At 37.9% G+C, this 26,002-nt stretch overlaps 3 protein-coding genes and 1 long non-coding RNA gene across 8 annotated transcripts in view; 1 reads left to right on the top strand and 3 right to left on the bottom strand.

Annotated features, from left to right (window-relative positions):
- The window catches only part of LOC147871260 (uncharacterized), a 266,158-nt gene extending 263,548 nt beyond the window's left edge, over positions 1-2,610 (bottom strand). The window contains exon 1 of the long non-coding RNA XR_015532671.1: positions 1,352-2,610. This is a non-coding gene — a long non-coding RNA (uncharacterized LOC147871260). The remainder of the gene's footprint in view (positions 1-1,351) is intronic.
- A 138-nt stretch (positions 2,611-2,748) lies between these two features.
- On the bottom strand, positions 2,749-14,520 carry LOC110830313 (uncharacterized). Of its 4 annotated transcripts, XM_087340749.1 has the most exons (9): positions 13,249-13,601; positions 12,895-13,043; positions 10,904-11,005; positions 9,671-9,908; positions 8,845-8,973; positions 8,080-8,182; positions 7,032-7,135; positions 5,524-6,559; positions 2,749-3,762 (listed from the first exon to the last, which is right to left on the bottom strand). In XM_087340749.1, the coding sequence occupies exons 1-8, from the start codon at positions 13,571-13,573 to the stop codon at positions 5,565-5,567; spliced, it is 2,145 nt and encodes a 714-aa protein (XP_087196875.1). In that variant the 5' UTR covers positions 13,574-13,601; the 3' UTR covers positions 2,749-3,762; positions 5,524-5,564. The 4 variants fall into 4 exon arrangements, with proteins under 4 accessions (XP_087196875.1, XP_087196876.1, XP_087196874.1 ...); XM_087340750.1 differs by lacking the exon at positions 13,249-13,601 and adding an exon at positions 14,330-14,520 and having other exon boundaries at positions 2,749-6,559; XM_087340748.1 differs by having other exon boundaries at positions 2,749-6,559.
- A 75-nt stretch (positions 14,521-14,595) lies between these two features.
- LOC110830314 (cryptochrome-1) lies at positions 14,596-21,071 on the top strand. The gene is made up of 10 exons (XM_087340752.1): positions 14,596-14,977; positions 16,513-16,621; positions 16,765-16,907; positions 17,509-17,693; positions 17,961-18,190; positions 18,491-18,658; positions 18,994-19,134; positions 19,305-19,456; positions 19,938-20,140; positions 20,575-21,071. The coding sequence occupies exons 1-10, from the start codon at positions 14,805-14,807 to the stop codon at positions 20,796-20,798; spliced, it is 1,728 nt and encodes a 575-aa protein (XP_087196878.1). The 5' UTR covers positions 14,596-14,804; the 3' UTR covers positions 20,799-21,071.
- GluRS-m (putative glutamate--tRNA ligase, mitochondrial) lies at positions 17,170-25,971 on the bottom strand. Of its 2 annotated transcripts, none has more exons than XM_022065128.2 (9): positions 25,854-25,971; positions 25,233-25,467; positions 24,799-24,994; positions 24,461-24,675; positions 23,942-24,170; positions 23,477-23,637; positions 22,626-22,798; positions 22,012-22,169; positions 17,170-21,691 (listed from the first exon to the last, which is right to left on the bottom strand). In XM_022065128.2, exons 1-9 carry the CDS (start codon positions 25,969-25,971, stop codon positions 21,584-21,586), a joined length of 1,593 nt encoding a protein of 530 aa, XP_021920820.1. In that variant the 3' UTR covers positions 17,170-21,583. The 2 variants fall into 2 exon arrangements, with proteins under 2 accessions (XP_021920820.1, XP_021920819.1); XM_022065127.2 differs by having other exon boundaries at positions 25,558-25,890.
- Positions 25,972-26,002: the final 31 nt, after the last annotated feature.

Consider the following 26,002-nt stretch of genomic DNA (forward strand, 5'->3'; position numbering starts at 1 on the left):
ACGGTGCTCCTATCGACTGCACAGCTTCCATACACAGCACACAAACGTTTATGAATGTTCACCACAGTTTCTTTTTCAGCAAAAAAGAATTCAATTACAGCTCGTTGCTTGTAACGAGAGTCGTTCACAGACGCCATTTTAACAGTTCACTACAGCTCCGCTATCGGTTGGAATCATTTGAAACTCCGTACACGAACGCGGGAAACATCAAATCTCAAGCATGTAAAAGTGCACTTTTCTATCTTCATTATTGGCTGAGAAAAAAAATGTGGGGCATTACTTAATGAGCGACCCTCGTAGAATGACGAAGAATAGGGCACATTTAAACCCTGCGAAACGCCTCGACGAAAGTTCACAAATCAAAAGAATTCAATGTGATTTTAAAAATATGACATAAGCCCCTTTTGCGTGCAACCATTCAGAAACATTTATGCATAATATTTTGTTTCGCCGTCTCTTTCTAAACCAGAAGTTATGTTCATAGCCACAGCACGGGCTGCAGATATTTTTATTTTATGCATACTCGCCCTCAAGTTTCTTTTTAAACCATCACGAACTCCCCATTCCTGATTTATTACACAGCCCCTGTAAATCCGCTGAGGTGCTACTTTCCAAACGTGTTTCAGAATAAAGGAACGCTATATTTATTACACAGAGAGAACAATATAAAAAAAAACACAATTTACAAAGATTGGGATTTTCACGACGGTGAAAATGTGATTCTCGGTGTTCTGGGTTGTGACGCCACGCCATCTTATAGGTGGTTACCAACACTTCAAGGAACAAAACACTTCTACCCTGATGATGGACGTTAAATGTCCCTCCGAAACGTTAGTAATCCCCTACGAGACAACAAACTGTCAGATCAGACGATATGGATCGACACTCGTTTCAAAATAACACTAATTCATGTAAGATTTGAGGATATTGCCTCCATCTTCAGGGCTGAAGCGGCCCTGAAGATAGAGACGGAATGTTTCTCCGAAATGGTGGCACCTATTGAAACGCCAAAATTCAGGCAAACAGCATTATCAGCACTACTTCAGATCTGTTTCGTCAGGAACAGTCGTTTACGACATCCCCCTCACCCAAAAGAGTTAAATCATCAGCATAGACAATAAGTTGATGTGTCCCATTCAGTCTCAGTCCCACTTGGTTTTCTTGGACCTTCCAAATGGCGAATTATAAAGAAAGGTTGAAAAACAATGGCGAAATATGTACAAAGTTCGTTCAAATTAAATTTAAATATAAGACTCCACGTTAATATAAAAATCACATACCTGATGATTAACAATACTACACAACTCGATATTATATGCAAATTATTAGAAGGCATTAAGCTGTTACTTACATGGTCTCCGTTTCTTCATGATGCTGTTGACACTACACAAAAAGCTTGCCGTCCATATTTAATTTTCAAGACAGCTCCAACAGTACATTAACCCTACTGTTAGTAACCAAACGCACAAAACTTATTTCGTAATGACAAAACATTGTCACACGCGGTTAATACACTACACTACCACAAAATATTTATTAACTTATTCACAAAGATTTCCTTAACAACACGCACACCACACTTCTTTGGTTACGACATTTCGCCGTCCACGTTCTGTACCGACAGTCGAAACGATGCGATTTGTCACCAGCGATATAGTGAAAAATGTAGCCAATGGCATCGACATTTGCTCTATGACGTCATCTGAATGTTTAGTATCTTTCGCTAGCATGATTGCCATTACATAGTTCACGTTTGTTTAAATTATTGTTTAAACGTTTGTCAAAATACTCCTTACAAAACATGTCTCGAAAAAAATTGAAGGAAGGAACCGATTAAACCAATACAACTGATGATCTTCTTCAAGACATAACCTATCTTTCATGAAACCCAAAAGCTCATTACTATTTTCACCACAGCCTGCCAACGGTCCACAACCTAGAACAGAAGAATCCAATCTGCAACCACAAATTGCCGAAGTTCATTTTAATATTATCTTCCCATCTAAGTTAAGGTCTTACAATAGGCCTCTTCCATTCACATTTGTCAAATCAAGATTGTGTAGGTATTTCTCATCTCCACATGTGGTACATACCCACCCTTCTGATTCTCGATTTGATCATCCAAACATCAGCAAACTTCTACCAGACTGTAAGATAAAATAATCCAGAAGTCTGGCATCTTCATACACATTCCTGTGATAACCTAAATCTCACCACATATTACGAAGTTTCCACATATTATGGACATTCTCTATTATTCCATTTATTGTTTTAAAAAATACAACATTTTGGGAAACTTCAAATACACTATACAGATGATGGGAAGATGAAAAATGTCCATGGTAAGTGCTAATTTAACTTTCTTGAAGTTAATATTTCAAAATAAACATGTTCACTCCAAAAGAAATTAAAACTACCCATAGATATTGGGATCGACCCGTTCTTCAAGTGCCTGAACACTGCGGGTCCCAACTTTTCGTTGGTTCAATCTGTAGACATTCGGTAGGACTCTTTGGACGAGGGATCGGCCCGTCGCAAGGCCTCTACCTGTACACAGGACAGCACAACACAGAAAAATGCGGACAAACATCCATGGCTTGAGTGGGATTCGAACCCACGATCCCAGCAACCAAGCGGCAAGAGGCCCACGCCTCAGACCGCACGGCCACTGCGGACCCTACCCATAGATAATTCCAATAATCCTACTCATACATAATAAACAATGAATAATTAATGTGAAAAATGGTATACAAATCAACCACCTTTGATCTTTAATGAATGTAAATAATTCCAGTATTAGCAGGGTTAAACATAACTGACTAGACATTTGTGACAACAGAACTTAAATTGTCTTATTTTAAACTTCTAGTCTACTGAGAACTGTTCATCAATGGATCATAGAAGATCACGACTATTCACAGAAGACATACATTATTAGACATTTTTTTGTCTGTAGTGCTGTGGCATCTGAAGTTGTTCTATGTACGTAATAAAACGTTAAACTGCAGGAGTCGATCACTACGAAGAAGACAACAGAATTCTCTTACTGCTATTGGCATTTATAATTAGTTTGTTTTGACGTATAATAACGTCATACACATTTGAGACAAGACAAAGCAATCAAATACCTCAAAAAAATTTGAAAATTCATTAAATATTCCCTTTTGAGTAGACACAAATCGAACACTCAATTCCAGAAAAAAGTATTTAAGAGCCAACACTAAACAATTATTAAAGTAATAACTTTCTATCTTTCAAACCTGCAAAGTTACAAATGTGTCCCATCAAGGTAAAAAAAATGGTAATCATTCAATAAACATACAACTGTTTGTTCTGACATTCCCAGTAACAGATTCAGTCTCTCCACTGAACTGAAACCATATTCAGGCGAGCAGGATCACTTTAGACCAGGGGTTCCCAACCTTTTCATAACATAGGGCCACATACCATTGCTTATACATTCGTGAGCTAAAAGATTATAAATGAGGGCGATTTCTTGAAACTTCACGGCAATATATCAAGAAAGTTACCAACTTACTTTCCAAACAGTCACACATATTATTCCATCAGTTTTCTCTTAAAAATATCACTCAATTTTGAGATATTTGCCACTTAATTGAGTAATCTTATAAAATCAGCTTTAATTTCTCTTGTTCCTATTCACACGTTCCTCCCCAAGCATGTCAGTACGACGTACGACACCTCCTACTTCCAAACTTGACGGTCTTCAACAAGTTTAACAGTTGCTCACAGCATCACGTACTGCCAAATATACACATATTATCAAATTTTTCATTACACAAAATGATGCAATAACACAAAAAAACATAAATGGAAAACACAAGATACATCAGCAGATCAAAGGTCAAAAACCCCTGAACTAAAACGTGTTCAAAAGTACATCATTAATTTCAGATCACTATTCATTAACGTGTACCGAAATTAAAATTAACGATACCTTTCTAACATAGATTATCAAAAAACGAGTGGACTGTGGTCTTCTGCGCTGCAACACCACAGTCTTGTAATTGGTCGCTAACATTCAACCAGCAGACCACAATTCACGTATTAACCACTAAAAGTATGAAAACATCAAACGCCATGTCACTGAACAATCTGTTGTTAAGAAAATTACGGTCAAGCCCCAACACAGCACCCATCCGTGTAACACCACCCTCGTATTGTACCCACGAAAGTCTCCGAAGAAAAACTCCTTGTGTAATTTCAAAGGGGGGACCACCTCCCCCAGTAAAACGCCACCCACAATGATTATGACATTAGGAAAACTTTAAACAAAAATAATCCACAGATTTTTAGGAGGAATTTACGAAGTGTATACATCGGTTAGTGCCTACAAAACTAAGTGGCAACACAACTCAGAAGATCACAAATAGAATGAGACGCAAGCACTTCATAAGTATTTTGTTTTTTCTAAAACAAAACAATGGTACATTCTCACCAAGTTTACAGACCTGCACCTTGTCATGGTGGTGGGGCTTGAGTACCTCAGTGACCCCAAGAGCTACTGGTAGAGCCTCCCTAGCCAGATTGGTTGAGGGGGAGAGGTCTGACTAAGACAGGTACCCTGGTCCTCCAGGTTGGGGGTTGGTCGCAAGGCTAACAACCTTGCACCGTAAAAAGGAAGATGTTTCGAAACCTCGATCAAAGCCTTGGACAGACGGACCTAACAGAGGACCGAACGGAAGAGGAGAATTGAGGAGGCCGTGGAACGAATACAGACCGGAGAGCCGTAGAAGACGAAGAAAACAAAACAATATCAACACGTGTCTGTAAACTTGGTGAGAATGTACAATACAAAGCCTTTATGCTGCAGGCCCTAAAAAGTTTATAAATCTGCACTTATAATTCACCACTACAAACAATTTGCACACCACTACTTTATACATAATATTATGCAGAACACCGTAAATATGCAAATGTCTCTTGGATTTACTTCTACATTAACGCAACCAAGCCGTTCACATAAAAAAAAGCTAGGTCGCAAATCTCTGATGAACACAACTCAAGCATAACTAAATTATAAAATTATAGATATCTACAAATCGCTCATTTTGAAAACTATTACATCAGCAATAAATCATCAGTATTGTTAACATATTTAATTTTATACCTGAAAAACAGAAATATGAAGCAATAAACATAATTGTCCACCCATAAAATGGAATCTTTAACACTTCCAATCAAATAGGATATTCACATATCACAGTCTCCGAAAGATTACAGACGACAGCGTATTTCTTAACCTAACTGACAAAACTCATCGCCACATTTTCATTACCCTTAAGATCCATGCAGCTTCACAAAGCCTTTAGTTATTTTACTATGAAATGTCATTCCCGATCATAATTTATTCTTCTTTATGGGTTGACATTCGTTGCATATTCCAGTTCCTGCATGGACAAATGGTGGGGCACTTTGGGGAATGTAGATTATACAAGATGGTACATAGGACAAGAACTTAAAAAAAAACCTGTCGTAACAGTCCGATAGACTTTGACATACCGGAGCGATAGGAATCGTGGCAGTGTCCCATAACGCGAGCCTTATCGTTTTCTTGTAGAATGCAGGGCGCCAGTGAATGACTCCTCCAATGTGCTCTGCCGGCCCCTCCCTTCCTTCTTAGCTGAAGTCTTCTTCTTTGTTGCTCGGGGTTTACTGGAATTTCTCAGCTCGTAGGCTAGCACGGATCCTTTGCTTCTGTCGACCCTCCTGTCCGCAGCGGTCCATTCCTGCTGTAACCTGAGCGCCAACTCAAAATCTGATCGTTCCTGCCTGATCAACATCTCGATTCGCGTTTGCTCCTCAGACAGCACCAGAGACGCATCTTCGGCAACGAGTGGAACGATATTAGCCGAACCGTCTTTACGCTTCTCTGGAACTGCCGAAGCCTGAGTTTCTGTATGCAAATTGGATTTGACGGCAGTTTTAATGTCATTGTTATTATTGTTATTACAGACTCCCTTAATTTTACTCTGCTTTGTATGACGAGTATCTTCACAGTGATTAACAAGTGTTTTTTCATTATTTATGCTGAGCAGATTCATGTTCAAATTGATTCCGGACGAAGAACTCTCATGACCAATCATAGCAAGGGTCGTACTCTTACATCTTATTTCGGTCGGAGTCTGACTGTGTGATTCTGGCTCTATGCCGGTAGTTCGAAACACATCTGGATTATCATACTTTAGTTCGTCTTCGGATTCATCCCTATCTGCCACCTTCTCCACCAATCTAAAATCACAATTATCTCGCTCATCAGAACAACCAAACCTCCTGTCATGACCTCCGACATTCGCTTCTACTTCCATCAATGCGTCCGATTGATCATGTACAATTGCTATAACTTTCTTCCCCTTGCAGTTTTCATCGCTGTACGAACTCAGTCCCGCCAACGCGGAATTAAGTTTTTGTCCTCCCACGGCAATGTCTTTGCGTGCTTTCTTTCTGGGTGATTCTATATCTTCCGTAATCATTTCTCTTTCACTGTTGTCATTACCGGATTTGAAAGCCTCTGTCTTCTGCAAGAACGATTCTTTCCCTGCAAAAAACACAAATCATTAAACTTTTCAAAACACAAAATCTGGTAGGCCATGATTTAACACGGAGAACATTTTACATTATGTATCGTTGGGAACCAGACTGGGAAAAAACCCTAATATTGTGGCCAAGCGGTCAGCATTCCGGCTTTGTATTCGGGAGGTCCCAGCTTCAAATCTCGGCCCAGAGACCAGCTGACTTGGCCGAGACTTTTGTGCTTTTTCCCAGTCCCTCCAGGAAAATACCGTTATAGTACCTTAAATTATGCTGTGACCACTTCCTTCCACATCCTTTTCAATTCATTACTCACAATCATTCTATCATTCAACGCTATACAGTCTGAGCTACCAAAAAAGTGCTGTTAAATACACTATAAATAAATACACTACAAAAAGAAAATTTGTAAACACAGAATTACTGTCATATATTAGATTAGTGTAAACAAATATATCCAATAGAATCTTAAAATTTACCTCTAAATGCTGAAACTGATGGATTAATTTCTGAAGTCCCCAACTCAGCCTTCAAGTTTTTCATTCGTTCAACTTGCAGCTTCAACTGTTGTTTAAATGATGTGCTATAAAGAAACACAGGATATAGAAACACTAATTGTAGGTTAAAAACTACACTTAAAACTAGACCACCACACACACTACTTTGGAAAGACGTGTAATGATTATGTTACCAGATCTTCATTTCTAAAAACATAGCTTATTCTAATTACGATAAAGATGGCTGATTCGGAGATCCTTTCTCATTAATAATCAGGACACTTGCCCTAATTATAAAGGCAGCAAGGACCTCTGAAATGCTGGTAAACTTCTACCAGAATACATAGCACTACAACACAGACGAGAGCCAACTTCAGACTAAAGCGGCCCATCCACGTACGAGTCTGACTTGCGAGTCTAGCTCGGCGAGCTTGACTCGTGAGCCAGGCTCGGATATATTTCACCACACACGTGTAGCAGACTTGGCTCGTGACACCCCACCCACAAAAGAGTTTGGCTCGATGGAACCCGAGCCGAGCCAGACTCGCAAGCCAGACTCGTACGTGGTTGGGACGCTTAACTGATGAGAAAACCTCAAATCTTACATGATTGTGACATTTCTCAGAACATGCGTAATTTCTACTTGGTAACGAAATCTTGTTAATTTCTGTCCCATTTTTCTTTTCCATGCAAACAAAGAGTGAATAAGAAAAAAATATATTATTACCCTACAGGTATAACTCTGTTTCTTACACAAACAGAATGAATGCTACAAGCGCTAAACAACGTTAATGGGAAGAGAGAGAGAATACACTCCGTGACAAAACAACGACAGAAACAATTTACTGTATGTATCAACAAAAATGCAATTTTGTCGAGTGTTTAGGGAAGAAATTCTAAATGTTTTAATAAGGTACTGAAACAAAATTTATACCGCTGAAAATGGGTTCGACAAGAAGCTAATAATTGAGACTGTTCCAAAGAAGTTCACCATAATATCCTTTCCTTCATTCACATTTTTTAGTCATACCTAAAAAATGACTGCGTTTCACTGGCTTCGGTAAGCGACTCATACACTGTATTTAAATTCACTGGAACTGCTTTCACTACAACAGGGACAAGTACTCGGCCATCTGCAAGACAGAACAATTAACAGATTTGAAAATTATGTGGAAAATATTACCACTATAAAAATTACAAAAGGCACATTACATACACTTTTTGAGTCAAACAGTTAACATTAAAACTAATTCTTTTAATAGAAAAAAAAACACATATGAGAATGACCATTTATCATAAACAGAACACAAACTTCCCACTATTGACAATGCTTACATGTCAGTACTTTTGTTATAGACTGCACAGATGACAATATGGTGATGTGATAAGGAACAAATGTTGTTCCAACATGAACATGCTACTCTCACAATACCAAAAAAACAAAAACAAAAAAACATAATTTCATCAGCGTTTATATCGGCAGAAAATTTTGGAGCAAGACCAATCTGGTATAGCAACTGAACATTGTGGTCGACTGGTTAGCGATCCTATTTCATAACATAGAAATCGCAAGTTCAAATCTCAGCCCAGAGACCAGCTATCCCGACTGAGATGTTTCATTATTTTCTTCAGTCCCTCAAGTCAATCCTAGGATAATACCTTAATTAGGCCACAACCAATTCCTTCCATAGCCTTTCTAATACACTATGCACTAATCATCATATCAGTTGACAGTATATAATCTGAGCTTATTAACATTATCTTCAAATAAACCATAAAAAAATGGCTTATATACCAGATAATCTTTTGGGTGGAGTCCGGGGTACACTCTTAATAGGCTTAAAATGATGCATTTCCTGATTAATGCTGTCATGGCTGCCTGTACTCATACTGCTTGCACAACGGGCATTCTCCATCTCTGTAACTGTGTCGTAAAATAAGTTTTATTAAATACACATACAAACACAAATTTCACCAAAACATTTAACTCTATAAACCACTGTACGCAAAACACGTTGTTCGTCTCATACTGCACACTTTTATGGGGTGCCAGTTGCAAATGAACGCATTCACTGACAAAGAGACCAAATAAGTATCAACTCCAATATTAAAATTATTTTTCTTCGAACCAAATGAGGCTAAAATGACACAAGGTTGTAGAAGACTCTATAATACGGAACTTCATAATTTATACTTGTCACCAAATATTAGTAATGTGATAAAATCAAGGAGGATAAAAGGGGTGAGACATATACCACCCACAGGGAGATAAAACTGTATATAAGATTTCAGTGAAGTGAAGAGGCCAATTGGGAGACCTAGGCATAGATGACAAAGCAATATTAAACCTTACTTTCAAGAAATAGTGTGTGTCAGTATGGACTGCATTTATTTATTTCAGGATCCATTTGCAGCTTTTGGCTTCAATAAAAGATGGAGAGTTTTACTAGCTGAATGACTATTACCTTAACACATACGACTCCGTTACATGGAATTAGTTATGAATTCTGTTTTAAACAGAAGTGTAAAAAAATTATTAAATGAAAAAAACAGTAATTAGTCAATTTTTAGAATTTACATATCACACTTTCCATTTTTATAGCCCACATGACATTCCATACCTGGTACAGTTTTAAGTCTACTGCTACCAAACTTAGCGCTGAAGCTACTGTCAGAGGTTGTTAGGAATTTGCCGCTTGAAACCGCTGACTTCTGCTGTGAAATTACATACGAATCCATAGGTCCCTTTATTTCTGTCCCTACGCCCCCACGGGCCTGACTTTTGTTTTCCTTGTTATCCATTCGAACATGCGGTCCACTAGTCTCTTCTCTGACACTCAAATCAGTTTGACTTGTGCTCTGAAATAAAAGTTCACAAATAATGAGTTCTGCAGTAAAGCTCTAACAAACACAGAAGTCAGGATATTATATTTTCATGTCCCACCTCTGGTGAAAGAAATTAGATACAATTTTGAATGAGTAATTTTCATGGAAAGAAAAATCTTATTTAATATCTTCTTTATCACTGCAGAAATCATTAAACCTAAAATTATCATAACATTTCTTTCACGGTTCATATTTTCTTCCAGTCTGGACATTCAATTAATTTACTCCTCATATTCAAACAAAATGTATCTTTGTTAGTGAGCTGTAACATCCCTCAACTTCCTACTGAACTAAAATTAGTCTTTTCTTCTAGATGCCTCATCCCCAGTTTCTGTACAGATTCCAAAACATATAATAAAATGCAATCAAGCACCGTGGAGACGGCTGTCTTCTGGGGCGTTGTGTCGAGTGTGACAAATACTGACCAATGTTTCGAAAGTGCTAACTACCTCCATCATCAGTTCTACAAGACTACACAGCGCAACATCCCAGAAGACAGTCGCTGCCGTAATTGCCACCAAGAGAACGTAAAATTACACCTTTCGCATCTTCTGTGAGTGTTATGTAAGGAAAATCAATAGAATTTTAAGATTCCAACACTTCATCTTTCACGATTATTCAGTTCGGATGAACAAAACATTGACATTCTACAGAAAAATTTATCTAACACAATACTGATCAAATAAGTGATACATATATCCCATCTATTTTCAAGATATTTACAGGAAAGTACAGGAAATTTTAAGACAATTAAAGCTATGTTTATTGAAAAGAAAAAGACTTACAGCTCCCTACTAACTTTAAGAAATATCTTAAGTTCTGATCACAAAATAACAATACGTACATCATACAATAAATGAGACTGTAAAAATCTTTAAGGAAGAGAACGTGGCTCTAAATGCTGTGTTCTGCTTTCATATAAACAAACTTCTCCAACAAAAATAAATGAATATCAAATTAAAACAAACCTGTAATGACTCTTCCTGCAGCTCTTTTGCGATCCGTTCATCAGCTGCCGTCTGGTCCAATAGCTGCTGTCTTGCTGCACGGTATTGCCTTTCCTCTTCCTCCTTCAGTTCACAAGAAATCAATCATTAATACAGTAAGGTCAATTATACAATATAAGAACAATGACAATTAGAGTAATTAACAATATTTCGAAGTTAATGGTGACTGCAGAACGTACTGTTGTTGTTGTTGTAGTTATTTCTTGGCTCTAAAATCTAGTTGTGGGTTTTAACCACCTCCTTCTTTTTTTTACCGGAGGTTTCTTGATCTTGAAGCGTGCATTTGTGAGTAGTGAGTGACCAGACCACTGACTGCACAATTTCTACTCAATCCTGATTTGACTGCCAGAGTCATCTAGCAGTTAAACAGGAGACTTGGGATTAGAAATGGCTGCTGAACTTTGCTTACGAAACATCTCGTATCATACTCGTGAGGTTCTTTTATATGTTGTAAATCTACAACACGAGGCCGCTGGCTTTACTTCCCCTCCGAAGGAAGTTGTGCTAGGGATTTTTATCACCCTTAAAAATCCATCGATCTCGGCCAGGATTGAACCCGCGAACCTTGGGTCCAGTGGCGAGCACGCTAACCACTAGTCCACCGAGGGCAACGCAGAACATACTGACAACAGTAAAATCATCGGATTGCCACAAGGAGAAATAACTGAAACAACATTACAGGAGAAGGAACAGCAAAAAACCCAGAAAACAAATAGGCCATTCACTTCCGCTTAAGTCAACTCAACGATTATTCAGTTATTCAGAATAAAATCTTCTGAAAAGCTAGCATTACATAAATTCACCACAATAAAAAAACCAAAAAAGTAACTTGTCAATGTTGGTATTCTGGATTGTGACACTGCGTGAACTTGTAGGTAGATACCAATCCTTCAGAGAAACATACTGCCTCCATCTTACGTAGAACAGATTCTGCCGTAACTGTGATGACACACATACTTCCAGATATAATGTGCCTACTGTGGCATGTAAAAGCTGAACAACAACGAATGCAGATCTATTAACATTCTAACAATGATGTGATGATTTATGTCATTGATGATGATGATGCAGCTGTCCAAAAGAAGAGTATGCCAGTGCATAATCAGTATTAACACAAAAATACTTTTCACTAATGCAATGTTTAACATCTGTACATTAAAAATATGGCAATATTTTAAAAATCAATTTTTATACAACTGACATTTCCAGTCCAGAAAAAGTATTTGTTCAATTTAAATTTGTTTAAGGTGTGTGATGGGATATTAAGCTTGACAGGGTGGTTCTGATGGCAGAATGATTTGGGCAGGAACCACAGGGGTGAACAAGTTGGAGATACTAGTTACCTGGATCTAGGTCAACCTTCAGACGCATCACGTGCCCATATTCATCAGTCTCTACTCAAAGACCATAAAGATTCTGAAGATTAAGCTTCATGCCTTGGACAAGGATTTGTGCCCTGACAAGCATGGATGTTCAAAAATGTTGCAAAAATTACAGTAACTTACTTGCTTGAAGACTAGCAGTTTCCATATTTTCCGCTTATGATAGCAGTTCTATACACTGTTTTCTTACAACAGCCAAGCGTACTTACAAACACAAGTTCTTGCATTAATAAAGGATCATCAAACTTCAAATAATCATTAATTCAAAAAATTACATGTAAGTTTACTTTGCTTCCTTTACTATACAAGCCCTTTGCTAGATGGTTGTCTTGTAGGATATTGCACCATATAATCTAACAGAAACTGACTCTAATGATGGTGGCAGTGAACACCTCTGAAATGTTGACCAATTTCTACTAGACTACAAGGTGTAAAATCCTACAAGACGGCCATCTTCACACATGTCACCACGAGAACCTCAAAATCTCACCCACTTCTTTTGCTAACCTGTTCATTTACATGAACAGCTTCACTATAATTTTGAAATTCTTTAAATAATAATCACCTTACCTGAATTGTACGTATAAGATCCTCGGTTGCCCGACGTTCCACTTCCAATTTCTTCTGGGTTTCTTCTTCCAACTTGCGAATATGTAATTCAAATTCTCTACGAATCTGCCCTGGCGAACTGATACGTGTTGATCCCCGACCAAGAACATCTACAAATATCACAAAAGCAATAATCTCTCACTGTAAGCTGTGGCTAAAACAAAGTGGCAAACGTATAAAACATTCGTTTGCACATTAAACTCCTAATATATAAAAAGCATACAGATATACTTCTTATCCTGAGCAGTGAGGTTATGCACTCCATGTACACCCAACAACCTATTACAAGTTAATATTATTAAACGTGATACATACTTTCTTCGATCCCATCATCTGCACCACTTAATTTTGCTTGAACTTGTTCCGGAAAACGCTTTTGTATGATGGCCCACAACTCATTATTTACCAAGTTTCGATCTTTGGTAGCTGCCCTTAACCAACTACCTATTCGTTTTCTACACATTGGACAAGTCAAACTCGTTTCTTTCATAGTACGTTCGAAACACTGTAGACACAGGCCATGATGACAGGGCATTATTACTGGTTCAATGAAAATTCCTCTGCACACAGGGCACATTACGTCTACTAGTGTTAGATTCTTATACATATTTGGTATTACTTCGTTCAAACACGTCGCCATTTTCAGCGCGAAACTGGTTGCGCCAAAAACCCGAAACAAGTACTTCTGACAGCAACATTAACGGAAAACGGAAATACAAAAGGTGATGAAACAAACGACAGCCTCATAGTATTCTCACAGATCAGGTGGCTCACCGAGAAGGCCCGGGTTCGCTCCCAGGTCAGTCCATGTAGGATTTGTGGTGGATAATGCTAAACTGAAACAAGGTTTCCTCCTGTCAATATCACTCCACAACTGCTCCGTAGTCAATCATCTGGGGATTGACGAAAGGCCCGATAGAGGTCCAGTTGACGTAGACATGTCTAACCCCACAATAAAACAGAACGTGCGACGCTTTGTAAATTTTCAAAAAAAATATATAACGCATTGTCAGGTTGTCCCTTAGTCCGTAGATTTTATTGGCATGATACTGACAAGCACAGAAACGGCAGTTCTTTGGATGCGGCTTTTACAAATTAAAAATATAATTAATAAGTATAAAATATAAATAATTAAATTTCATTAAGAAGTAAACTGAAAAGCCTATAAATATCCCGGGTAATAGTACCCCGTGTTGTGGTTATTAAAGGTTACTATTTTCCATCAAATTTACAGCAACTCGGCTACTATCGCTCCTCTTTGTGCTGATAACGGGGCTCGTTATTTTACTTTGCCCCACTATTCTTTTCTCCCTTCCTCTACTGCGCCGGCCAAGGGCCACCATAAAATAACGGACCTGTAGAGTTAAATTTCGTGAGTGAAGGTGTTACACTTAACTGAAAAATGCTGATATCGTGAAGCAGTATGAGTTAGAGGCTTTGAAGCTGCACGAAGATACACCACCAAATCCTTCGTGATTGCTGGAACATTTTACAGACGTAATGCGATCAAGCTGTATGTCTGTACAATCACCTTTCATACACGTTGTTATGTTATGTTATGTTACCTTATGCCCCTCTCACATAAATGTTGCCGCACTGTATTCAACGTGACTAGAATATACCACGTGATTAGTTTCACCAATTACGTTACAGCTGACGTCCAAAGTCACGTTGCTGGCGGTGCGGAAGCTCAAGTGTGCAGTGTCAATGGTGTCAATGTAGCAGTTGCTGGCGGAATTGCGATGTGGAAGATTTTAAGCCGTGCATGCTATGCATTTTGTTTCGCAGTTTCCCAAAGCTATTTACAGTGATCGCTTTCAAGATGAACAGTGTGTCACGAACAGTTAATTATCGGTGTCCTGGCTAAATTAATGATGAGTGAAGGAAAAGCAAAGCATACCGTACATTGGTTTAGAAAGGGGCTTCGTTTACATGACAATCCAAGTTTACGTGAAGGATTAAAATGCGCTACAACATTCCGTTGCGTATTCATTCTGGATCCGTGGTTTGCTGGATCCTCAAATGTAGGAATTAACAAATGGAGGTAAGTACATATGCGCTTTTGTTTTCTGTTACGCTGACGTCACTTATTAGCATATGGAAACAGAGGTGTTTAGACGTCTTTGGGACTGAAATCAGATTAATCCGTTGTTCCCAGAACAGCTGAGGTAATAATTGTCTCTCAGGAAGTGTTGGATGTTTTAAACGCTACTTTCACGGTGACAAACATTTACGCTGTCATTCTTATTCCCTTACCAGTGTATGTAAAGGACGACAGTTTATACTGATAACCAATACTCTGTACAGTCTCACTAACTTCTTGAATTTTTTGTTTGGTCGCATGTGGCACAACGTCCATACCAAGTTTCTTGAAAAGTCTTATAGCCACTATCTTGTTATTAAATATGTACAGACTGTTGTCAGAGGTCAAGAGGGGTTGCGTAATGCAGTGGCGAAGTGGATGAGCGATAGCCCATGATTTCGTGTGCCTCACATCTGTACTTTTATGTATAGAAATTTCCTATTCTTTCATTGTTATTGGCTCCGCTGCTACTTGTGTAAGGTTGCTGATACGCGTGCATAAATTATCATGACTAATTGGCTTCATCATCCCATTCAAGAGTTTCAGCACCCGTGATATTTCAAAGTGTAAGACGTTAGATATCATGAGTTTCGAGTTGTGCGTGACTTGTGGCGTAACGTACGTCAGAAATTTAAAAAAAAAACTTTGCGTTCAGAAAATAAATATTGTTGAATGTCGTGTGGATTGAACGACGTAGCAACGTACCTTCCCCCCCCCCCCCAAAAAAAAACACGATTTTAAAGCTATGGGCCTACAACTGCACAAGTTTTAATTGAAATGTCACTCAGAACATTAATTCAGCCACGCACGGACACAGTCGGACATAACCTGAAGGAGAGTATCATCTGCAGGGGAGAGTAATCATTGTACCGAAGCTGATGTAAATCCTCCCCCCACCCACGGTATTTAACGAATTAAAATTGCGGGTATTTTTACATGACTGTCCATAATGACGTCAAAGCTGAACGTCGTCACGTGGGTAGACACCCGCGTCTATGACGCTGCTCGACGCCACGGATGCTTGACAACGTGATTAGCATAATATGCAGCAGCAACGTGATAAAATGGTACTGCCTCTGTAAAACTAGGTCATTAAGTCTTTCTCATTTTGATTATATTTAACCCTTTGAAATCGATGCTGGCCTATATAATATTGAAGAATTCAGCCCGTACCACAAAGAAAACAGTTCACCATAACAAAAATGAGCTGATTGTTGCTGTATAAAGTAGTAATCACTGTTCATTCAAGGAATCACACAAACCCCACAGATACAAACAGCAGAGATACTGATTGTTGAATCAGGTGGAAGAGTCTTGAATATTTGATTTGTTTGTTGTGTATGAAATAAATTAATTTGTTTCTGAGTATACATAGAGATCCCAACAGATCAGTACAACACATCAAGAAAAGTATTTGATATCAATACAAATACCACATATTAACACATGGTTTTGAACCTGAAGGTTCCCACTCCATGAGATTTTTGTTTTTTCAGATTTCTACTACAGTGTCTGGAAGATCTGGACCAGAGTTTACGCAGACTCAACTCTCGTTTATTTGTAATTCGTGGACAACCTGCAGATGCGCTTCCAAAATTATTCAAGGTAATACTGACATGAAAAATTTCCAGGAGGAAATATTTCTGAAACAAAGGGGGAAAAATAGTCAAATTTTAAAGATACAGTCAATCAGAGAGGTATTTTAGACATTTCACAGACAGTATTATAATATTTTACTCATTTCTTAGGAATGGGACACTACAGACCTGACATTCGAAGAGGATCCGGAGCCTTTTGGACGGGTCCGCGACCAGAATATAATGGCTATGTGCAAAGAACTTGGCATTACTGTCATGTCAAGAGTTTCTCACACCTTGTACAAACTTCAAAAGTAAGAGTCTCAGCTATGCTAGTACTCATCAACCAGTGCTTTGATGGATGTGGAACAAATTTCCGCATTATCCTTTTCCTGCTTCTAGTATATTCTTCAGGGGTGCTGCTACACAGAAATAGCAAAGAAAGCTTCCAGTAAAATCCAACTTTTACGTAATGGAAGTCCTGCAAATGTCCTCAATAACTTTTGGCAACCTTGAAATCATCACTTAATTCATTTCAGACCAGATCCCTTCTTAATTAAGAATAAAATGATAACGTAAATTGTATGTATTTAATTCTGTTACAGTTTTATGAAAGTTCTTTGGAATTTCTCTTCATGGCAAAGTTACATGATGCTTAATATTATTAATTATACAACATTATTTTATATCACATTTGACACCTGCATTAATTTTTAATATAAGTCTCATAAATTATTACTAAAATCATCTGTGAACAAATTTTACTGTAAATCCACATTCTTAGATTGTTTAAGATTTCATAATTTATAATGATGATGGATTATAAAACTGGTATAACTACTTACACATTCATTTCATCATACCTCGGTTAACACATCGTACTGATTATCCTGGCCACTTTTTGATCCCTTCTAGTATCATCGAGAAGAATGGCGGGAAAGCCCCACTGACATATCATCAATTCCAGAAAGTAGTGGCATCCATGGGATCCCCACCACAAGCAGAACCAACAATCAACCAGAAGTTTATTGATAGCGCTTACACTCCTATTGCAGAAGATCACGATGACAAGTACGGTGTTCCAACGCTGGAAGAACTAGGTTAGTTTGTATCCCTCGGTGCTTATAAGCGATGTTTTTATTTGTTTTAACTTGCTTTAAATGGTAAGTGACTTAAGGAACTGATCTTATAAAAGAAATTCTCATTTACATTCACCTAATTTGATTGGTTCATATGGAAATGGGTGACCTGATGCTGCAATATGTCTTTGTATCTGACGTGCATTTCCTTATTTTCTTGTTTAAATCTCGACCATGGTACGGGCTGTTTCGCCATGCGGAGATGTGACGTATAATTTCTGGTTACAGGTTTCGATACAGACGGTCTGCTTCCACCAGTATGGCAAGGCGGAGAATCGGAGGCACTGGCAAGGCTGGAAAGGCATCTCGAGAGAAAGGCTTGGGTCGCGTCATTTGGTCGCCCCAAAATGACACCCCAGTCGTTACTTGCTAGCCAAACAGGGCTGAGTCCATACCTAAGGTTTGGTTGCCTTTCTACGAGACTGTTCTACTATCAACTGACTGACCTGTATAAAAAGGTACATAATGCAGTCGATATAAATCATTTTACACGTCTGTCATTATGACTGCATGACAATTACACGGGACTTGTCCGTAGCCCAACAGCTCGATAAATATAACACTTCGAGGTTCTGTGTTCCAAATCCGTCAGCCTTCACACTATCAGAAGACATCATCTGAACTATTAATTAGGTGTTCGGCACAACAGATGGCCATCATATTTTGGGAAGTAAATTTCATTGTTTTCTATATATTGTACTAGCATCCAGAAGCATTATTTGATGATGTATAATTTTTTTTTCAACCGTTTGTTATAGATCAAGAAGGCATGCCCTCCTCTCTCCCTCCATGGTCAGCTTCTGTGGCGTGAGTTCTTCTATTGTGCGGCAACAAAGAACCCAAACTTTGACAGAATGAATGGAAATCCTATTTGCGTCCAGATTCCGTGGGACAGGAATGCCGAAGCTCTTGCAAAGTGGGCAAATGTACGTTCAGTTCTGTATCTCATTGTCTTCGATCCATTGCCGTTCAGAAATCGTAATGCCGAAGTTCGTAGCATGTGTTTATCTTCCTTTTTTACGTCCATGTTTCTGCTGCAAATGTTGGCACTGTAATGTGTTCTGTATATTATAATGAGCATAAATTACTGTAATATTGATTATAATAAGTTTTTATCAGTCCTCCTAAACTTAGTATTAAAATACCTATGCCTGTATAAACTTTTTTGTGAAAATGAGTTTTAAGTAGACAGATGGGCGACTAATGCTACAAAAATCTTGTATTCTTTTGTTTTGTGTTAGTAATGTTTTCGTCTTTCTAGGGTCAGACTGGATTTCCGTGGATTGACGCCATAATGACGCAACTTCGAGAAGAAGGGTGGATCCATCACTTGGCACGGCATGCCGTTGCATGTTTTCTTACACGTGGAGACCTCTGGATCTCTTGGGAAGAAGGCATGAAGGTAATATAATATTCATGGCTGTGAGGACTCCCTGGCGAGTATACAGGGTGCCAAAACCCAAACATCATCTTCATCAATAATGAATGATTGTTTAAACCATGGCACTTTTCTTAAAAAATATGACAGTCAATGTTTTGTCGTTAATATTAGTTTATTTGTATGTTGGACAGGTTTTTGAAGAGCTTCTGCTAGATGCTGATTGGTCGGTTAACGCTGGCATGTGGATGTGGCTGTCATGTTCATCCTTTTTCCAGCAGTTCTTTCACTGCTATTGTCCAGTACGCTTTGGACGCAAGGCTGACCCTAATGGAGATTACATTCGGTAAGATTTTACGGTTATTGTAACTGTTCCACACTTTTTAGGCAAGTTAACACATTTATGCTAGGAATCATAATAATATGTTGTACATAAACATGTCCCACTGCCCAAAACTTTGTTGTTCTTTACATATCAATACACCCAATGAATAGTGTGACTATTAGTTCTATTGCATTAGAAATACCTTGGAGACGCTTGTGCTTCTTGTTTCTGTCAACAGATGGTGTTGGACTGTAAGAAACGTGATTCTGAAATTGCATATGCATTACAATTTTAAGTTTTCTTCATATACAGTACAGGGTTTCATTCCTGGAACAGACCTCTCTTTCATTTCTTCTAGTTAATACTTTCATTCAGAGATGGTGCCACAGGGTAACTTTCACTCTGAGCGATACAGATTTGAACTGCGGTCATGCCTCTGGCCAAATGAGCTGTTCCTATTCTCGGCCGTCTGCTTAATGACTACGTGTTTACGTGTTTGTAGAAAGTATCTGCCAGTCCTGAAAAACTTTCCGACACGTTATATCCATGAACCATGGAACGCACCTGAAGCTGTCCAGAAGGCAGCAAAATGTATCATTGGGAAGGAATATTCCCTTCCTATGGTGAACCACGCGGTTGCCAGTAGAACCAACATTGAACGTATGAAGCAGGTTTATCAGCAACTCAGCAAATACAGAGGGCCTGGTAGGTTAATGTTAAAAAATAACATTAATTTTTTTTCAGACTATGGCCATTTTTAAGCTAGTCATATGTACTCTGTTGCTTCTGTAAAATAAAATTCTAAATAAATTTGAAGGTCTATAAATATCCCTATTTAAGGTTTCTTTGGAATTTAATTAGAGACATGTTTTATTTCTCGTTCTAATCGAACGACTTGGCCATTTTTATTGGAGCAGACATGGGATCCCACTTGTGAAACGTGAATCTTATCTAAAATTAATTCGAATAGAGTCACAAGCAATATCACTGTAATCCCCTTTTTTCACTATCTATGCAACTGGGGGAATACGGTTACAGTAACCTTAAATTACATTGCAACCATACTCTGATAATCTTTATATTTTAGGTCTCTTACAGTTATATTAAAGTGCTAATGTGTCTGTCTTTCATTCCGCCAGGTCTGTTAGCGACTGTCCCTACAAGCCAGTCGCAGTCATGCAACACTTTGAACCATCTGTCAGTACAAAAAAGTCTCAAGACATCTCCACCATCAGAAACTAAATGGGAGACATCACCCAGTGATGAGATTATTGGTCATTCTCAAGTAATCTGTGATGAAGAGTTGAAGAATGGCATCCAACTCCATCGCTACAAATCGCACAGAAGGGATGAGTGCGAGTGACAGCTTACGTTTAGAGACAGCTGAGTCTCCACTGCCGCCTGCAAAACCTGGGGCAAATGTCTGGTATCAGTTTGCATATTTCTGCAGACAGAAACAATGTTAGAAGGAGAAGAAGAAGATGAAGAATTCTATATTGTATTGTATTGTAGATGTGCAATTTTTCTTTACACTATGATGTTGGAAGCGGTCTGTCTCAACTGCAACTGAGACAAATCAAAAGATGGTCATTTTTTTACTCACGTGAGCATAAAATAAAAGTTGTTTGCCGTACAATTTCTTCACATCTTCACTTCTACTCTGAGCATGGAAGTGATAGGTTCCTGCCAAACATTTATAATCACCTACCCTACACAGCATCATAAACCAGAAAATCACAAAGTGAATTCTCACTATAGGTAAAACCTTAAATCTAATATAAAATATAAATTAATTAATTATTTAATTTTAGACAGTAAATCAGACACGAGTATAAAAGATTAAATTCTTATGCGGGTCGTGTTTCAACACGGGAATTATGATTTCCGAATTTTTAAATCTACGTATGTGAATGGTTAAATAATATGTGAGGAGAGTTTCAAAAAAAAATAATATTTGAAGAATAGAAAATAAGTATATTCTTTTAAAACTTGCTGACTGAAATATTTTTATTAACAAATTCCATACTGCATACCATCACGTTGTTACTACAGGCTTTTACTTTACATTACACTTAAGCTCTACTCAGAATTCAACCTTGTTTGCAGTCTGAAGAAACTCACACAATGTTCAAAATGTGTTGTAATTTCTTACTTACTTGTCTGCAGTGTTTTCAGCACCGTAACAGCATGGTCTAACCTAGCTAACGTACTTGCCCGTCCAAGTATCTCCATCATCTCTGCAACACCAGGGCCTTCCTACGAGTAAAAAAAAAATGAACGTCTTAAATAGCACAACATTTCTTGTGAATTTAGAGTAGCATGTTACAGAATGGAATTTTAAATGTTATTCATAAGTATTAGTGGCAGTAGTAGTAGTATTTTCTTCTTTTGAGGAGCTTATTACTTAAATATATATTTCGTCTGTGTTAAATTTGTCGCACATAACTGTCAAATATTCAGCACTCAGATTGTAACCAAGGACTTCCTCAAAAACCATTTGATCATGACATTCAGTGGATTGAACTAGATCAATATTGTGTTGTTAGTTAATCTTGCATCCTGACAGAATATTGTACCTGTAAGCCACTGACAGCAGAACGTAGAAGCTTCATCAATTTACTAAATGGCAGCTGTTTTTCTGAAGAAAAATCTTTTAGCAGTTTTTTTAGATGATCTCTGTGAAATTCAGTTTCAAGCAACTTTGAAAGATACAGCTTCATGTCTTCTAACACACCTGTCAAAAGAGACATCTGTTCTTATTAATACAATATTATTTAATTAACTGAAATTACTAGAGCTGTAGATCTAGAAATTGACATAACCACACAGGAAAAAATCCAGTGGTGTTATGTCTGGTGAACGTGGAGGCCAAGGCATTGGACCGTCTCTGCCGATCCATCTTCCTGGAAATGTCCTGTCTAGGTACGCTCGTACCTGCAGACCCCCAATGAGGTGGAGCACCATCTTCTAGAGTTTCACTGTAATCTGCCGCAAACCGCATGTGGCTAGCTCAATTTGTTTGTGCGCCACAATTATTCAAAACCCCGAAGGGACTTTGTGGACACACTGTATAACAGTAACATATTTCCTACAGAAGGGATACACACTAAACAAAAGTTCCTGAAAGACATTGTGAAACGAAGTGTGGAATGCTACATCACACCAAGCCATACTGCCATAAGATTCATACCTATGTTGTTAGCTTCACTCGCCACAATTTCTAGAGCATGCTGTGAGGGAATAATCCACAAGAAGGCAAGATTGCTATTCACAAGGTCAGTCAGCCTTGTAATGCGGTCTTCACCCCACACTAATACAGACATGATATGGTCATCTTGTAGCTGTAATTTCTGGTTTTCTAACCTATAACCACATAAAATCATAGAATCACTGATTGTTCGGTTATTCAATAATACTGTATTAGCTGCAGAGGTTTTTTTAGTGTCAAATGAAATGCAAGAATGATTAATGGTCAGTTAAGAAACATTGGATAAAATGCAATCTCAGTTCTTGGGTGAAAAGCCGGAGAATACATACTCGGAGCGGTTCCGGAAACGTTCTGTTTTGAATGGCGGACAATGGTCAGAGTCCAGAAATCCAGTAATACTAAACCTTCATGGTTATAAAACCGCGACACAATACTATTGAGAGAAAAAAACTTGTAAAAATGTGCTACAATCACTTGCTTAATGTTGTGGCTATAGTTGATGATCAATGGTCAAAAGTTATCACTTACGAAAACAGAGTTGGCTGAAAGTAATGCTATATAAATTATTTAATCGCACATGTATACTGTATTCTCCATTTTGGAAATTAAACCCTAGCTGTCAAGTATGTAGCCAGTCACTTTTATGTCTCAGCTATCATACTCTTAAAAAGAGGAATAATGAGAAATAACTGAAAAATTAAATAAAATTAATGAAAATGTACTAGATGAAGCAGTATACTTATTGATTCTGGAGCTACAGTCAGAGTCTACTGCCAAACATACTCCCATTCCTGTATCAACTGCGTCACTTACGGCTACTTCTGCATTTTTACCTGTCCTTAAATGTTCTTGAAACCAACTCTTTAACTTCTTGAACCAGCACTGCTGATTCCTCTTTATCTGCAAGTCTTCTTCGAAGTTCCAAACCATTAAACTCTGGAAGCTTTTCTGGTGTTAAACGACAAGAACTGGGTTTCACGTGGCTTATGTCAAACTGTAACGCACAAAATGAAAATTTCACAGCTAGCATCACACCTGGCTGAACCAGTGGGCCCAATTGATAGATATTCTGTTCCCCATTTTTATCCGATGATGAAAGCAGAATCCAGTTTTCAAAACATTGTAACTTTAAAATTTTATAGTTTTATATGATAGATAAATTCCAAAAGAGGGAATTTAATGCATGTCAAATTCATTATAATTTGGGGTAATCAGCTCCATATAATAAGTAAACAAACAATTAATATAAAAAGTATTTCTAAGCTCATAATTCAGATGAAATCACCTCAGCTACTGACTTGTTCAATTAATTCCTGCAGTGTGTATATTCTAGATTTTGTTCTAGCCACATCCTTAGTAAAACCTCCACCAGCATCAATGATGAAGTTGAGCAGGGCTTCAGGAAAAATGCCCTCCCTGCGGTAGTTGTCTACCGTGATGTCCCCTTGCCGTTTGGATAGTTTTGAACCATCTGTATTTAAAATAAGAGGGAGATGGGCATAAACTGGAGGCTGCCACCCAAATGCTCTGTAAAACAGCAAATGTTTCATTCTAACCAAAACAGTTTCTTAATCAAATTATACAGATTATAATTTCCAACAGTCTACCCATCTAACATCTTCTGAGGGCACAGAACATCAAATCCTACTTAAAAACTGTATATGATTCATATTTTATGTTCTGTAATGATATCAAAACTTTGGAAAGCAAAATAGCAAATTTTCAGCGATCCAGGGAAGAAATCTCGTTACTTTTGGATCTGAATTATCTACATGAACATATCTGAGAATTTATATTTCCTATGAACAGTTACATACCTGTACAATAATATATGCTTAGTTGTTGAGATCTGCCATTCTACGCCACGTAACACATGAGAAATTTTCATGAAGTGGTCATCAACAACATTTGCAAAGTGATATGTTGGATATCCATCTGATTTAATGATGACAGGGTCACCTTCATTTAGTGCTATATTGTAACTTATTTTACCATATACAAGGTCTTCAAAAGATTCTTCATTTGACACGAGCTGAAAATATTTAATTGTACTATATTAGATTTAAATACATCAATTATTGATATGGCCAAGTGGTGAGCACACCTGCTTTGTATTTGAGCAGTTGTAGGTTGGAATCTGTACTCGGTACTGTACCTTGAAACGAATGCAATAATTATCCCCTCTTGCAAGTCGTTTTTTGACTTCTGCTTCTGGGAGATGACGACACCTGTTATCATAACGGGGGACTTGTCTAGCTTTGATAGCTTCACGTCTCAGTAAATCCAAACGACGGTCAGTACAGAAGCAATAATATGCTGCACCTGCTTCTAGTATACATTTGACTTGATCCCTGCAGAGAAATAGTTCACATTAAACTGCTGCACTTTCATGACAATAAAATAATAACAGTGCTACAAAACTAAATCTGTCACTCATACATAATATAAATTGAAGTAAATAATGTAAACTGAGCTATAAATGTTTCCAACAACAAACTGACCTATCAATAACAATTGAGGTTGAAAGTAAGGTTACCATGAATTTCATCTATGTATCACACTGAATATTTGGCTCTCACAACTACAAACCTGTACAGGGGCAAGCGTCCTGACTGCTCATAAGGTCCATAAGGTCCACCTATGGATGGACTTTCATCTGGTACAATTCCAGCCCATTGTAAATCATTCTCTAATGTACGCACTGCATCAGGAACAATTCTGCTTTGATCTGTATCTTCTATCCGTAATATAAATTTTCCACCACGTGACTTTGCAAATATATAATTGTAGAACGCGGTTCTTAATCCTCCTAGATGTAAATGACCTGAAATACGAAAATGTTATATACTTAAAAGTAATGTATCTTCCTGACGCAGAAGAGAACTACAGTATAGTAATGCTTATAAAGCACTACCTGTGGGACTTGGTGCAAACCTAACTCGCACTTCTTGAATTCTTTGGGCTGTTGTCATAAGCTGTCTTCCACAAATTATAGTCGAAGGTATCCAACGAAAAATATTTTTCCGAACCATTCTTAACCTTACATTCTACGTAATATAAGTGTACATAACCTAATTTCACGTATACTGGGCAGTAAATTAACACTTATTTCCAGACAAACTATTAAACTGCAATAACACTTATTTAACTGGCAGTGGTTGTAAACCTAACTCATAATGCTTATACGTGTAAACCGGGTAATTTCTTAACCTGAGGCTATAATTAAAAGTAGATATACATATCCCCTCATTACGTGTTGATACACTGTGGTTGTACATAAAACGTGAATAAACATCATTCGAAACGTAAACCACCGCTTCCTAAACATACGCGGTTCCTTTCGTGCTGTACAATTGACG

The sequence above is a fragment of the Zootermopsis nevadensis genome, unplaced genomic scaffold (genome assembly GCF_977971745.1).
Source record: "Zootermopsis nevadensis isolate Lab colony 2312 unplaced genomic scaffold, Znev_1.0 Znev_ptg000061l, whole genome shotgun sequence".
In the NCBI taxonomy this organism is placed as follows: Eukaryota; Metazoa; Arthropoda; class Insecta; order Blattodea; family Termopsidae; genus Zootermopsis; species Zootermopsis nevadensis.